This window comes from Amblyomma mixtum, chromosome 2 (genome assembly GCF_055824585.1).
Source record: "Amblyomma mixtum isolate Tamu chromosome 2, ASM5582458v1, whole genome shotgun sequence".
Lineage (NCBI taxonomy): Eukaryota > Metazoa > Arthropoda > Arachnida > Ixodida > Ixodidae > Amblyomma > Amblyomma mixtum.
The window spans coordinates 79853426-79869931 of record NC_143013.1 but is presented as its reverse complement, the minus strand read 5'-3'; the positions used below and the strand labels follow the sequence as shown (position 1 = coordinate 79869931).

Genomic DNA, 16506 nt, shown 5'->3' with positions numbered 1-16506 from the left:
AATTCGCTTGTCGTGTACAAAAGTAAAAACAATGGACACCTTAACAAGAGGCCATGCATTTAGGAATTGATAGAAACATTGTCAATTCAAAGCACCTGACAAATGAGTTCAGTCTTCGCTCACACAGGAATTGAACTTATTTATTGCAGGCATACACGATGCTTCAACATTAATAAATATGTTGTCATTTGTGGTGCCATCTGGTCAACTACCACTTTAACAGCCAAAGTCATCAACAAGCTGCCACGATAAAATGGCAGAAAATAGGAAAAAACTTGCATCGATATTTTCGGCTGACGTGGTTGATATTGTGTACGCAGCCGGCGTAGGTGCAGTGTTCACCACAGCCAACTGACGAGGTCATCTAATGTTGCCACGTGTGTGTTCTACTCAAAACCGAAATGGATTCGAAAGCAAACAGAATCTGAAAGCGAAACCACAGCGTATTTCAGGCCCCTTTTCTGTAAAATAGAGCATTTTTAGGCACCGACGTCGGAAATAGACATTTATAGGGACTGACACCCAGAATAGGCATTTATAGGCACTATAAAAAGAGTATTAAACATATTGTCGACACCTAATTCGTGCTCATATGTAAAAATGGTGCGCCTACAAAGCGTTGAAAAAAATAGGTATTTGCCTAAAATCCGGTCTCTACACAAAACTGAAGACACTGTAAGAAAATTAGAGGGTATCTCGTCCTAAGTGTTTTCAGTCAACTGATGATTTTGAACCACTTAATGCATGTCACTTGTGACGTGCTTAACCCCTATATGCCTAGAGTCCTGCATGCGCGGCCCATTTTTCTTGCGCAGAAACTCTAAAAGTTAATTGTGTACAAGACTGCGCCCAGCAGAGATTCAAGAGAGTCTAAACTTTCGCTGCACGAGGATTGTGTTGCGTGCGTTCAATTTGCGCACTGCTCGTATTCAGCAAGATCTGCCAGTCTCCTATAGACACATTTTTGAAATTCGAGCCATTAACTAACTACATTGTGATTCTGCAAAAAAAAAATTTCACACCTTTTATATATATGAGCTATTCCCATCTTTTGCACCTTGCAAATTGCATTTTGCAAATTGTCAATTTGAATAAAATTCAAATTGACAATTCCAATTGGATAAACAAATGAGATAGACAAACAATATTGGCGATGCTCATGTAAACAGACCACAAGGTGCATTACCTTGCTTACAACAGAATTTATTCAGCCTTCAATTATACAAATCGTATCAGTGCAAAATGGCCAAAAGACAATGGCAAGAATTAATGATGTGCACAGATTATCTACTGAAGCTTACCGCCAGACACCATGTGCAAGTATAGCAGGCTTTGCTGTACTTGCAGCTGCCGTCACGCACAGACCTATGGGAACAGTGCTGACATACATCAGAAGTGACAGCAAGGCCTAGATAATTACAACAGCACAATTTCTATTTTAAAGTTCCACTTTTAATTTGCAACAGCAGGTGACCTCATGAAAACAGAAGTAGGCCTCGTAAGTTACTGACGTAGGACGGAGGTGACACGGGCCAATAAATCTGCACCGACAGCAAACTCTTGCCTGTACATACGCACACAATATGCCATGTCACATCATTATATGAGTAGGGATGACATCACAGTGCTGATCATTTCGAAAAGTCTACGAGATGGGTGCAGCTTGGACTCAAGATCGAGTATATATTTAATCACTTTTCTCCAGCTAACAATCCTTGCAAGTGCAGAGGACTGATTAGTAGTGCCCCCATTTAAACTTCAGAGAGGGCAGCATGGCACTTAATGCCGGAAAAATTGTACTAAACACCACAATATGCAATTCCGCATCCAATGAATGAAATCAGTGCCTTTTGGCACATCCTGAAGAATCACAGACGAAAGAAATTAATCCAGTGCTCTACGATACATTGTGCCTCAGAGGCTAGCGTTGTTGCGACTCAAAAGAAACAATTAGCTAAAATTATTAATCTAGTCAGACAATGCAGTTCTGCACCAGCTAGTATACAGTCTGCTCTAAACCGACACCAGAGCTTGTGCTCAAGGGCTTTAGTTAATTCCAGTGTTCTGGCTCATAGGAAACCATTCGTTAAAATAATTAATCGGTTAATAATTAGTTAAAACAATTAATCTCGTCAGACACCACAGGCCTGCAATAGCTAGTATACAGCCAGCTCTAAACCGGCACCAGAGCTGTGCTCAACGGTTAATTACAACCAAACTAACAAATTACAACGCCTAGAACCTCCCCTTCCTACATCTCAATTGCACCGATTTCCCAGCTCTACGCACAACAAAGGGCGAGAACACCACGGCGCGACCTCGCTAATCAGCCGGCAATTATGCAACTGCAACAGTTGCTGAGCGAGCGAAGAAAGGAGGCACGGAAAGCATTCCACACACGAAAGGCAGCGCACGCACGCACACGATAAACGCAACCCCATATCGGCCCCGGCCTTTGAACAGCTGGACAGCTCCTTATCAACGACCCTCGCGCGCGGCGACCGCTCTTTTAACAGGTCACAACGCGCGCACGCCCTGCCTCGGCCGCTCCTCGCTCGCGAGTACACGCGCCCGCGCAACCGGATGCGGCCGCGGACCTCTCCAATCTGCGCATCGCACCATACACCACTCCCGTTCGCCGCGGTCCTCCGACGCGAGCGAGCCGGGCGAACGCACAACGCCGAGTTCCGGAAGGCTCACACAGACGTGTCCACAGGCACGCTACAAGTCCCTGTCATACTGGCGTCCCTTATCTCACGCTCGGCCCGATAAGTCAGGTGGTGGTGGCCCCACCGACGCTCACACTCCGTATCAACGGCCCGCTCGGAAGGTCATGTACCCTCTTGGGACAACTGCTTGACCCGCGCGCGAACAGCGGCTGCGTAGAGTGGCCCGAGGCAGCATGCGCAAAGATGCCGATACGTGGCATGCTGCGGCTACTGCTGACGCTAGGCAATTGCGAGGCCGATAGCGAAGGGCAAAAGTCGACCAGAGGAAGTCTCCTCCCACGGCAAGCCTGAACGCACGGCTCGTCCTGTGAGTAGCACTGCAACTGGCAGCCATCCAGCGTTAACGCTTAATGAAAGGAACAGTTGATGCAGCCGCTCCGAAGCACGAGGTCGCCGCATTTCGATGGTGGCGTGACGCAATCTGCGTCGGCCCCCGAGAGCCTTCGAACGCCTGCACGGCGCGCCGTGCAGAACGAATGAATGAATGAATGAATGAATGAATGAATGAATGAATGAATGACTTGGTTTGGTTTATGGGCGTTTAACGTCCCAAAGCGACTAAGGCTATGAGAGACGCCGTAGTGGAGGGCTCCGGAAATTTCGACCACCTAGGGTTCTTTAACGAATGAATGAATGAATGAATGAATGAATGAATGAATGAATGAATGAATGAATGAATGAATGAATGAATGAATGGCTTGGTTTCGTTTATGGGGTTTAACGTCCCAAAGCGACTAAGGCTGTGAGAGACGCCGTAGTGGATGGCTCCGGAAATTTCGACCACCTAGGGTTCTTCAACGAATGAATGAATGCACTAGCAGATGCAGGCAGCATGAGTAGGTGGAAACTCACGTGCGCACTCGGCAAGATATCCAAATAGGCAGTTTCTTTTTCTGTTGCATAGCCAGAGTGGGAGCGCTGTTATCGCCTTCCTTTCCAATGCCGCAGCCTCCAAGACCTCCAATCTTTGCTTCGTTTTTCTGCCTATCACAGACACGTGTGGCGTTGAACTCTTCTGCAGTGGGGCGTGCATGCGAAAGAACTGCATGTGGACTAAAATAAATCCAGAGCCCTCCACTACGGGACTATCTGAACCTCTTTCGCCCGGCCTCCTTTCATCCTTCCCATTCACCCTTTCCCTCGGGGAGCGGCTCCCGTGACTGTGCCCACCCCTTTCTCTCAACGAGAGGAAGTTACATGCAGCGCTGTACACCCCCTCTCTTCCCCCTCACACAACAGCCACCGCCATTACAAAACTGCAGGTCCTTTAAAATCCACACGTGATAGTGGGGTATCTGTTACAACTGGCGTCGCCGCTTCGGCGGACGCGGTTGTTGCGACGCGCGTCTTTTCTTTCAATCTTTCCTCTCGCACCTTTCACTTTCCTCTGTCTGCACGGGGCAGCGATTGCGGCTCAGCTCAAGCCAGTGGGCAGGCCCGTACACTTTTCATCCTTCCTTCCAATCGCAACAACAACAAAATCCACAGCGGTGGCTCAGTGATTACAGCGTTCGGCTCTAATCCGGAGCTCTCCACTGCAGCACCTCTTTCTCCACCTCCCCCCCCCCCCCCCACACTTTCTCCCTTTCCTCATGGCGCGCTTCGGACGCCCATTGAAACAGACAATTACGTCTTCCCTTGCCTCACACAGAAGACAAGCAAAGGGAAAAGAACTCGTTATGACATACATGAGGGAAGCCAAAAGTCAACGAAACCAAGGAGCATACGGAACGTTTCTTTTTTTGTGTGTGTGGAATAATAGGGTAATTATTTAAAGGTAACTGATTAGAAAGCAGAAGAAAAAACTGCCATATGCCGCCGGGTCGCCTCATAACGAATATAATGTGTTATTTGCCATGTGCTTTCAGTCATAGTATATAGTCGTTCTTTTTATTTATTTATTTATTTATTTATTTATTTATTTATTTATTTATTTATTGATACTGAAATCCCGTAGTTGGGATTTTAGCAGGGTGGGGATACAAATTAAGCAGTTGAACAAAACAGGCAAAAGTAAACAAAAAGTAACAGTGCAAGTTGAAGCTCTTCTGCACCGTTGGGAATGCAATAATACAACAGAACAGTGAAATAGCAAATGCTATCCGCTGTCAACGGAATGCCGCAAACCACGGCCACAGGCCGCCGCGGTGGCTCAGTGGTTATGGTGCTCGGCTGCTGGCCCGAAAGACGCGGGTTCGATCCCGGCCGCGGCGGTTGAATTTCTTTGGAGGAGAAATTCTAGAGGCCCGTGTACTGTGCGATGTCAGTGCACGTTAAAGAACCCCAGGTGGTCGAAATTTCCGGAGCCCTCCACTACGGCGTCTCCATAGCCTTAGTCGCTTTGGGACGTTAAACCCCATAAACCAACCAAACCACGGCCAAATATACACCGCGACCCTGAGCTCGACAGCACAAAATGCCAGCAGCGGCGATTACTCTCTAAGCTAAACGGAGACAGAAGTTCCAAGTGCACGTGATCGGCTATTGACACATAATCATAAAATGCTGGCTTGCGTTGCGATAAAAACCATCAAACAATTACAACACAACGCTCTGTAGAGATCTGCTGAGCAGGGACGATAACTGCATTCAGGTGGTTCGGGGATGATGATGACGATGACGACGACGACAATGATGATGACGACTTGTTTTTTAATGGCTCAAGGAGTTCGAACCCGGATTCGAGGCGGAACCCGACCGCGGCGGCCGCGTTTCGATGGATGGTGGTGGTGGAAAACATTTATTTACAGATAAACTTCGGGAGGTGAGGTATGAGCTGACCCAAAGGGGGCCAGCCCTCACAAGTACTAGGTGGAGGTCCCTAGTTCGGGACCCCAGTGGCGTCGGCCGCTGCCCGGGCTCGCGCGACCAGGGCCCGTTGGGCCTGCAGGTCAGAGCAGCCGAGCAGGGTCGCCTCCCAGTCCTCCCGGGTTGGGTTGGGGTGAGGGGGGATAGCAGGGTTGGAGGGGCAGGCCCACACCATGTGGTAGATGTCCGAAGACTTCTCCGCACAGTGCGGACAGCTGCCAGAGAAAGAAGGGTCAAAGTGTTTTAGAGCTGCCGGGCACAGCAAAGTATTTGTATATAGGCGAAGCAGAAGCCGCTCCTCCGCCTTTGAGAGACCTTTACACGGGCGGGGATAAAGACTATGGCCAGATTGATAAAGTAAAGAAATGTCTTTAAACGAGTAAGCTGGAGATTTCGAGTTCCTGATCGTCGGGGTCGGAGGGGAATGTCCGGTGAGAGAGCGCGCGGGCGGCGGCGTCAGCTGCCTCATTTCCCTCAAGGCCCATGTGAGCAGGAGCCCAAACGATACGCCGGTGAGCGGGGTCCCCGGTATAGACGCTGTTTTGGAGAATGCGGTAGGCTAGATACGGTACCCAGCCCTGCTCGACGTTCCGACATGCCCCTCGCGAGTCGGAAATAATTGTTTTTGAATTGGAATGAGATGCAGCCAAAGCAATGGCGACCTCCTCCGCGTGTGTTATGTCACGGGCTCGGAAAGTAAGGCCGTTCACTGTTTTGGATTCGTGGACGACTGCGGCCGTGAACCATCCCCCATGGTGGGGGCCGGAGGCATCCACGTAGAATACGCCGGGTTTCGATCCATAGTGGCGGGCCAGGGCTTCCGCCCGCGCCAGGCGCCGGCCATTAGGAGGCGGCACGCAAGAGGCGCCTGTGTGCTGTGCGATGTCAGTGCACGTTAAAGATCCCCAGGTGGTCGAAATTATGCCGGAAACCTCCACTACGGCACCTCTTTCCCTCTTATTTCACCTCCACCTTCCTCCCTTCCCTTACGGCGTGGTTCAGGTGTCCACCGAGAAATGTGAGACAGATACTGCGCCATTTCCTTGCCTCAAAAAACAGTTTACCAATTTACCAATGGCTCAAGGTCAGCTTTGAGAGAAGAGCACCATGCCACAAGGTATGTTGGCCTACTCAAGATAGATGGGGTCACCGAATGACCCGGCTGCCTCGCAGCTTACAGTACAGCCAAATATCAATCAATCAATCAATCAGCAATCGAAATACTCTTGCAATTACCGGCGAGTTTTCCCCGGCCCAGAAAATATATCCATGCACAGCCAGTAGACACCGGCGCTTGCACGTTGTTCTGTTAGCAGTAGTTAAGGGAGCGTACATATTGCGAAAACAACGCTAATTACGCAGTTTAAAAGGGGTGGCGACAGCTAAGTTTTGCTACGTGTCTCTCAAAATTGTGCCCAAGACATAAGAAAGCATGGGTTACCATATGGAATTTGCTTTCGCCGAGCAAATAATTTAAATGATAATTTCTTCTGGCGTGCTATTTCGGATTCGATCTGAGCAGTCAAGCTCTGGCTGTCAGAGCTCTTGGATGTACAGTGAACTAGAATATTGCTGGCAGCGACCAGGGAGCCCTTTTTGGAAACGTCTATAGTTCACTACGCCGGGATGATACCAGCCGGAGAATTCCGGCAGTCTGATTAGGCCGAAGCTCGCAGGTTAGCAGAATGTCGCGACGTGTGTTCAAGTTGGAAGCTCCGAGATGATTGATGAACGTGCACTAACGCGCCGGCGTAGACCGACAACGGAAACAGTAAAACAGAGGCAGCAACAAAAAATCATAGATATAACAGTCTGAGAGACAAAATTAAAAGCTGGAACAAGCAGTGCATTTTAGCACTTGTCAAGTTGACGAACGGCGGCAGTTTGCCGCTCCCAGCCGGCGCCTCAATCTGTTAACCCCCGCGAAATCATCAAGTGGCCACCGGGATTACTCAGGTTTCGAAGCGGAGATTTCCCAACCCTAGGGGCTGTGACTTTTTCGATTATGGCCGGGATCACGTGAGGCACACAACTGCGACATACTTGCTAATTAAGGAGTCGTTTTAATTCGCTCAAACTATTAGCGAGCTCCCTCGGAGACAGAATGACAGCGTGTCAGCGAACGGCTTAACTATATTACAGCTTTTGCACACCACAGAGTCAGAATCCTCCACCACTGGGGGCGAACAGCGCTGGCGTCGATTTTGCGCCACAGGTGGTATAACGTGATTCGGCTGCAGCAGCAGTACTTATTGTTCCCTGTTAACGAGTTCCTGCGTCGTATATACACTTGAATCGTCTGTCGCAGAGGAAACAGCGGCAAGGTTATTTATGTTTCTGTCGTGTCACGGCGGCTTATTAGTGCCCCAATCAGGGACTGCAGTACAGTAATACAGTGAAAGGGGGGGGGGGGGCGTCTTGTTAGCAGTCAGATCAGATTTCTGACAAACGCTTGATTCTACTACTGTAGGACGGTGTTTACGAAAAAAAACACAGCGTGACGAAGCTTATAGCTCTGTACCTTGTCTTAAAACTTTTCGTTTGAATAACCTAAATCAACCATGTCCCAATACAAGTAGTCGGTTGACTGACCTCTGTCGACGACCATTATTTGCGGATTTAAAACAGAATTTGCACAGACTATTCAAAATGCAGTCCATCACTCCTCGCATGTAAGTACATTTTTTTATAAAGCTGCTCATTTCATTTTAAGTTCGATGGCATTAAAAAAATACACCCCATTTAAACAGCGCAGACTAAGAAAAAAATTACGCGAAGATAAAATTAAATATTTAAATAAAAACGCTGAATAAACACATAAGTAACAAAAAAGCAAGAGAGAGAGAGAGAGTGTGTGTGTGTGTGTGTGTGTGTGTGTGTGTGTGTGTGTGTGTGTGTGTGTGTGTGTGTGTGTGTGTGTGTGTGTGTGTGTGTGTGTGTGTGTGTGTGTGTGTGTGTGTGTGTGTGTGTGTGTGTGTGTGTGTGTGTGTGTGTGTGTGTGTGTGTGTGTGTGTGTGTGTGTGTGTGTGTGTGTGTGTGTGTGTGTGTGTGTGTGTGTGTGTGTGTGTGTGTGTGTGTGTGTGTGTGTGTGTGTGTGTGTGTGTGTGTGTGTGTGTGTGTGTGTGTGTGTGTGTGTGTGTGTGTGTGTGTGTGTGTGTGTGTGTGTGTGTGTGTGTGTGTGTGTGTGTGTGTGTGTGTGTGTGTGTGTGTGTGTGTGTGTGTGTGTGTGTGTGTGTGTGTGTGTGTGTGTGTGTGTGTGTGTGTGTGTGTGTGTGTGTGTGTGTGTGTGTGTGTGTGTGTGTGTGTGTGTGTGTGTGTGTGTGTGTGTGTGTGTGTGTGTGTGTGTGTGTGTGTGTGTGTGTGTGTGTGTGTGTGTGTGTGTGTGTGTGTGTGTGTGTGTGTGTGTGTGTGTGTGTGTGTGTGCGCGCGCGCGCGCGCGCGCGCGCGTGGGTGGGTGGGTGGGTGTGTGTGTGTGTGTGTGTGTGTGTGTTTGAAACAAGCCTTTCTGGAAGCAAGACTTCGTTCACTGATTTGACGCTATACTGCACGCAAAAGAGGTGGCTCAAACACATCTCCACATTGGAACCATTTCAAGCTCCGTGTCTTCTCAGGTGCTTTGTACTTGCCCACTACAAGACAGTTCAATGGACCAGTCGAACAGCGCCACAACCTCCTCCCACGAAATCGACTGGTCCGCATATGATCTGTACTGCGCTGATATATTTCTGCTGCTCTGCGCGGCTCCGCATCTTCGACGTAGTTTTTTCTTTTACCGGAATTCTTCCCCCCCCCCCCCCCGGGTTCCGCTCAATCCACCGGTTCTGCCACGGCAGTCATACCGATTTCGCTAATCTCTTACGCGGATATTACAAACCGTTTACGCCTCTGCAGGAGGGTACTCCCGGGACCCGCCAAGGGTCTCGAACCGAGGAGTGCCACCACAGACGGCTCCAAACCGGGCCTTTCTTAAATCCCGCCGAACTAAAACACGTGGACCCGACATTCACGGGCAGGTGCAAATTCTGCGGGCAGTATGCTGACCTTTACCACATAGTGTGGGTGGGCCTGCCAGTTAAATACAAATATAGCAGTTACAAGTCAGCCAACTAGGGAGGGCTGGAAGGCGGCCCTGTCCAGCTCGGGCCTGGTGGTAGTGGTGGTGAAAAACTTTAATATTCAAAGAGAGTTTGAGGGTCAAAAAACCCTGCTGCATGGTCGGTATCCTTAGTCCGGGACACCGCACGACGAGGCCCCGTCTCGCGCCCGCTTTACTAGAGCCCTTTGAGACTCCAGTGTGGAGCAGTTGAGGAGGGCAGTCTCCCATGCCTCTCGGGTGGGGGTGGGGGAAGGGGGAAGGTGAGGATTCTGAGTACACGCCCGCACCATGTGAAAGATATCGCAGATCTCTCCACAGTGGGGGGCAGCGCCCACCTGTGTTCGGATCGAAGTGTTTCGCTATGGCAGGATAGAGAAGAGTTCCTGTCTGGAGGCGCCGCAGAGTTCGCTCCTCTTCAGCCCCTTGGCAGGTGCCCGGTAGAGACGGTGGCTGTCGCAATAATGAAGGCCCAGCCGGCCTTGGTCCAGAGAGCACGGGCAGCGGCGGCGGCCAATGGCGTCCCGGAATAGGGACTGCCACCTAGCTAAACGACCATTCCCACCTCCCTTTCCCAATTCAGTACAGTGTTGCAATAAACGTTCTCTCTTCCTCCTCCGGAAATCAGCAAAATACTGACCGCTTACCTCCGATTGGTGGCGCAGTAACTTTATAGCTGTCCACAACAGCGGAAACACATGCGCTGAATGACGGCGGGGGAATGCTGACCGCTGCACCTTTTAATTCCTCGTTAATTTATACCACCTGCGGTCCTTTAACGTGAGCTGACATAGCACAGCAAACGGACGTTTTTGTATTTCGCCTCCATTGAAATACGGGCCGCGCGGCCGGCATCGAACCCGTGACCCTGGGGTCAGCAGCCGAACGCCAAAGCCAGTGAGCCACCGCGGCGGGTTGGGTTATGCTGCAATAGCTAGTTCAATGGACGAGATGCTTTGTTGCCGTCATCGGATTCGATGTGGCATAAAAACGTGAAAACTGAATGGCCTGAAACACACCGCAAAAAGGAGGAGAGCGACGCACAAGATACCACTTATGGCGTCACGCACGCGTTGGCGCCACATGACGTCATCACGCCCCCTATGCCTCGTACACCTTCTCACGCCTCGTACACCTTCTCAACAATTTTGTTAACCGTTATGACAGCGATTACAGTAACGCCCCTTCCCAGTGAGTCGTCACTTTGATCAACTACGTCGTCTTTTTACGATAAGTGGCCTACTGTCGCCATGACGCCTGCTATTACCACAAAACTAAAAGTTGCGGGCAGCAATCCTGCGATGTTTCTGCGATCAAGGTGCTTAGAAGCACAAAAATATTATATTTAAGCAAATTTAGACGCTTGCTGAAGCATGATGGCGCCGCAGAAGGTAAGCGCCACCTCCTCTCCGCGTTCTACCTCCGTGCCCCACGTGACTTCAACCTCACCACCGTACGCCCTGATATATCACCGCACCAGTTGAGAAGCTCCCCACAGGGCCTATGTACTCAAATCCGTCTGTCAGACAGGAGGTTAGGTTGAGACTGCCATGCCACTTGCGACGTTCAGACAAACTGCTCAGCGCTGCTGAAAACACGAACTTAGTAGAGAAATAAACGTTACAAGATGCCACCGCTAGTTGACAGCCCATCTCATAGGCGGCGCGATCATCTGTTAACCTCAGCGAAGTGTCCACTGGGACTAGTCAGGTTCTGGAGCAGTTTCTGCCATACGTCTACTGAAACCGAAACTACGTTGGAGAAGAAATTCATCACAAGATTATTCGCCGATGCAAACGAATACCCCGTAGTGATCCATGTTCACTCCGTTTTCGACTACCATTCGAGGAAAAAAATTAGAATCACTGCGGCGACCCGCATTGGGAGAATGCGTAAGCATTGACGCCTCCTCGGCACTAGTCGCCTCTCTTTGGCTCTCTTTAGCATTTTCTTTATGTTTGTTAATTTATCTACTGAATTAGCGCAATTATATTATGCTTTAATTAAAGATCGATTCATTCACTCTGGTTATACCTTCTTTTATCACAATCAACCATTTTGGTTTTTTCAAATTTGGCGCCGTGGTTGCTTTTCCGTCCACTTACTATATCCCTATCCAGCCTATTCAACCATCCAATGTTTTACTGATTAATTAATGAATTAATCTATGTTAATGAAACATTTTCGTTCGACTAATTATCACTCATCAAATACATTTCAATTCAAACTTTATTTTCACTCTTATGCCTATTTTTGCACTATTTTACCATTCATGGCTGTTTTTCCGTCCACTCACTATATAGACGTCTGCGCTATTTCGACGCTTTTTCGATAAACTAGTCATCCTATCGATATTATTATTTTTTTTTGCGCAGCATCATCACATTATCCTCTTTCGATTACAACCACTCGTTTGATGTCGCCCCTCCTGAGAACGTCACAGCTAAAGCCCCTCAATCACAACTGCTGCGGAAGCGTTTTGCGGACACGTTTAGGTGACACGACCCCGCCGGCATAGCCCAGAAATGCTTTCGGATTAATAATAATAAAAAAAAATACGACGAACAATTTGCCGCACATACGACACCTCCCTTCCACGTGTTCTGCATGCCATCTGTGCAGCGAGAGGTTGCATTTCTACGAAAGAAAAAAGGAGCCGCGCTCTGCGGAACGACGGAAGATATATTTTAAAATACTGGGTTTCACTGAAAACGCTTGCGCTTAAGGGCAGCCGTAGAGACACACAAGCGGCACATGCGCAAGTCCCATGCCCATAACAGGGCAGCTGCGACAACATTCTGCTTTGTTTGCTCAGCAGCAAACCGCTCCAGCCGAGCCTGCTCACGTCTGTACTGCATAAAACCTGCGCACTTGCAGCTACCTGTACAGCAGAATGACACGAAGTAACAAATGCATTCACACTGACCGAGTTCAATCTCATTTAGAGTTTCATGTGGTTAACTGTTTCGAAACGAATATTGGGAGGTCGCTACAATGGCCGCCAGACCTAAACTAAAACTTACCGAGTTCTATCTGATTCAGAGTTGCATGTAGTTAACTGTTTCGAAACCAATGATATTAGGACGTCGCTGCAACGGCCGCAAGGCAGTTCGAAATTGGAAGCTTTAAAATGAGCTCTCTAACGAGTACTGCCTAAACCAGTTAGCTATATGTACATATTTTGCATTCTAGTAGAGCTACAACCTAATTAAGCTCCACTGCACTCATTAACTGTCCCTAGAGCGTCCCTGTCACTACAGTGTGAACCCATTTTAGTGAATCCATAAGATCATTCTACGTACCATATATATTCAATGAATTGCCCGATTATCTTTTTTTGACTTAAAACACTCGCAATCAGATACGTGATGCCGTTGATAAGATTGAAGAATTGTGAATCCTTACTGTAATTTCTCAACAAAGATTAAGTGTGACAGTAACATAGGCTGTTGCTGCTGCCGGACGGTGCCCTACAAGCTTTGGCGTGTCCGAGTCATGTATTATATTCCTACTTTGAATAAGGTATTATTATTACTATTATTATTATTAACTTATAAGTATGACAGAGAAAACATCCCTTTCTCATGTTTGCCGTAAAATAAACGTTACAACGACGGCCGCGTTAAGATCAAACCGAGCTGTAACGTCTGGTGTACCGAGTCCAACAGGTAAAGAAAAATTATGTACAGTACTCTTGATGAAACCATGGCGCAATAATCAAGAGTCGCGAACGCGTCCATGCTTAATCGCGCTAAGACGGCTACGATGGTTACGTTTGGGGAGCGCAGAACAGGTAAGGACACCGTTTACCACGGCAGAGCCGAATCACGCCTGAAGCCTGCGCATTACCACGGCTGAACACGCAACACTGGAGGGGAGGAAAAAACGGGCAAATGCGACGCACTTCCCGGCGAAACCTTCGTGGGAGCTTCGTGACCTTGGCAGCCCGGCTCACGGCAATTGTGACGCGAGATCCATAATAGAAATAAAAATAACTTGCCGCCAGAATATCCAATCCAGCGGATACAGGGCCTCAAAAAAAAAAAACGGTCGGCACAGATTAAACGGAGGGGAACAAATACCACAAATATGATGCGGTAACAAGCAGCGCACCGCTGCTTCGGAGGCCAGAAAAAAAACACTCACGGAATAAGGACCGATCGAACGCCCAAGGTTTGATACTATCAGCGGCTCTCGGCAGGCTTATCGATGGACAAAACTGCGTGCGACCTCCGAACTAGTATTAAAGCTGCTCATAAGAAGGAACGAACGTGTCTACGGTCGCAAAGCAACGCGTCCTCAGGAATGACCGGAGACACGGATGAAAGCGAACCAGTTATCAAGAGCAAGATCACACGGAAGAAATCTCGATTACATCACACGCTGGCAGAAGCGCGGCAGAAGGTTACAAGTGCGCCATGCAACGCGAGGCAAGACGCCGTAACCTGTACGCGTTGCGACAGTGGTACCACGACGTCGCGACGTGGAGCCCATCGGATAGACCGCGGTGGATGGACGTTGCTAAATTGCTGGCACGAGCGACACGCCCGCTTCAGGGATCATTAGCAGTGATACCACACTACACGCGGAAAGTCAGCGCGCAAAAACATAACCGCTCATGCGGCGAAATTGCCTCTCAGCCGAGTAGGCGAGACGATGCAGAAAGTCGAACTCCAGTTTCTCCCTTGTTTTCCTCCACCCATCCCGTTGGATCCACTGCCGGCAGTTTAATCTGCAAACAACTCCTGCTCAAATCACCGAACCGGCTTTTAGAGAACCCTGCGACTTAGATGCGCCGCAGACACGACTAACGAATTTTGTATAGTTATTTTTTTTTATATCTTCATTCGATCGCTTCGCGTATGACGTCTGTCGTCAGCCCTCTCTCCACAGCATCAACCATGTTATCCGATTTGGCTCTGGAGCCAGCAAGATAACCCTTTTCTACAGTCGCCGTCGCAAAAAAAAAAAAAGAAAAAAGAAAAGCGAAAAAAAAAACGATCGCACTTGTAAGCCAACAAACTCAAGAAATCCCGTGGGAATAAATGCGCACTGGAAATGATTTCGCTATGTAAGCCGACCGCGAAAGTAAACCTAGTTCTCTGCATCTACAAAACAGCTGACAACTGCAACTTAAGCACATGTGCTAAATATTTATTTTCGTCGCAATTTCCCGCTTCCCGCTGCTTTGTTCTTGCACGTAAACTTCTGCATCCTTGTAGGACAGCATTTCTCCGCACTCCACAATGCCGCGGTGTCGACCACCTGTACGGCTTCCTACAGAAAGGAAGTGCCAACGATCATGAAACCGAACGATGAACTTTTTTTTTATGCTTCTCTGCCAGCGAAGTGCACAAATCAATGCTGCTGCGGTGTGGCTTATTCCGCGAGAAAAGGTGGAAGCAATTCTAGACTGCACCGCAATAGTGATCGCACTGCCGCTGATAAAGTTCGCAATCCGAAGTTGGCGCTAGCGTGTCACGCGGTTTCTAGGATGGCAACACCAAGAAGCCCATGAAGAAATGGGCAAACGTCAATCACCCGGCAATCCCGGAGTTGGCTAAGGTGAAACAATCGTATTTAATGATCCATAACTACAGCGCAAGCGACAGGACAGAGATGAAGAAGGGACACCACACAGCGCTGACTCACAACTATGGATCATCCAGTTATGGAACTAGTTATGGAACGGAACTAGTTATGGATCATCGAAAACACCAACTCGCCCAACAAATGCTTTTGTCGAACTTCATTAATCGTATTTAGTCCAAGAGGCATTAGGTGAGCCAAGAATAATTTTGCACTGCAATTGCTGATCACTTTCCTCCTTTCCAAGAGGAAAACTAAACATTATAAGGCTTCCTCTTCCCTCCCATCTGACTCCGTCGGATTATTATACACTGAAAAAAAAAAAAAGCAAGGCTCGGTCGGAGGAAGATGCGCAAAGACCGCTTCCTTAAGTGCCAGTAATATATAAAAAAAAAAAAAAAACAGTTTCAAACTGTCAAGGCCGCAAATGATATCCAAGAGCAGCACAACGCAGTAGCCTTCAGACCAAGACGCAAGAGATCAAAGATCCACACCGTCTTTCCTGGTAGACATGCGCGAGTAATAATAACTGAAGCTCACAATTTTTTACGCGAGCGCTACTCACTTTAGGAACCTTTCGTTCAACCGATACAACCGAAACTGCACATATCAACATAACGCGTTTTCGTCCAGAACAGCAGCGCGATCAACCGCGTAACCCGAGCCGGAAGAAAAATGTTGGAAGCGGAAAAGAGGGGGTGCCGGTGACCGCGCTGGTTCTCAGTTTCACACGGCACAGATTCCTTCGCTGTGAGGCCATTGACGATGAGATAGGACGCCTGAAATACCGTACAGGCGGGTGACTATTGAAGCAATCGTGATTTGCGATGATCCCGGCCGCAATGCTCACAGTTAACACGGCGCAAATGTTCGCATTCGCTTCACTTGAATGAGATTTGAACAAATGGCATAGTTCAGTTAGAAGCAACTACACTCCCAGTGCTCAGCACCGGAGACGAATATGTATAACACGCACGCAAACCATGAGAACACGTACAGAGAGAAAAGCCAATGGCCTCATGACCAAGAGGTTGCGGTAACGTGCCGAGGATTGCGCGAAAACAGCGCTAAATCGACAGATGCACACTGAAGCAAGGATCATAAAGAGAGTTGACACGAACCTCGCTGATGTGTCGGTCGTCGAGGAAGAAGACATCCTTGGTCAAAGCATAGGACACACACCAAAGGTACCGACAACGCGCGACGACCGCTCGCCCGCTTCAATCGTCGCCTCTCCTCAGCCACACGGGTGGTGCCATTGTCACGTGTCATGCGATGCAAGGATGC

The 16506-nt window shown here is 48.6% G+C and overlaps 1 protein-coding gene across 2 annotated transcripts in view; it reads right to left on the bottom strand.

Moving 5' to 3' along the window:
• LOC149359859 (1-acyl-sn-glycerol-3-phosphate acyltransferase delta-like) overlaps positions 1–16479 on the bottom strand; it is a 33285-nt gene extending 16806 nt beyond the window's left edge. Inside the window, exon 1 of one of the 2 annotated variants that reach the window (XM_089571968.1) lies at positions 16341–16479. In XM_089571968.1, coding sequence (XP_089428094.1) covers positions 16341–16375 — 35 coding nt within the window. In that variant the 5' untranslated portion in view covers positions 16376–16479. Of the gene's footprint in view, positions 1–13776; positions 13933–16340 lie in introns of those variants that run through there. The other variant, XM_089571970.1, reaches the window with a different exon arrangement.
• Positions 16480–16506: the final 27 nt, after the last annotated feature.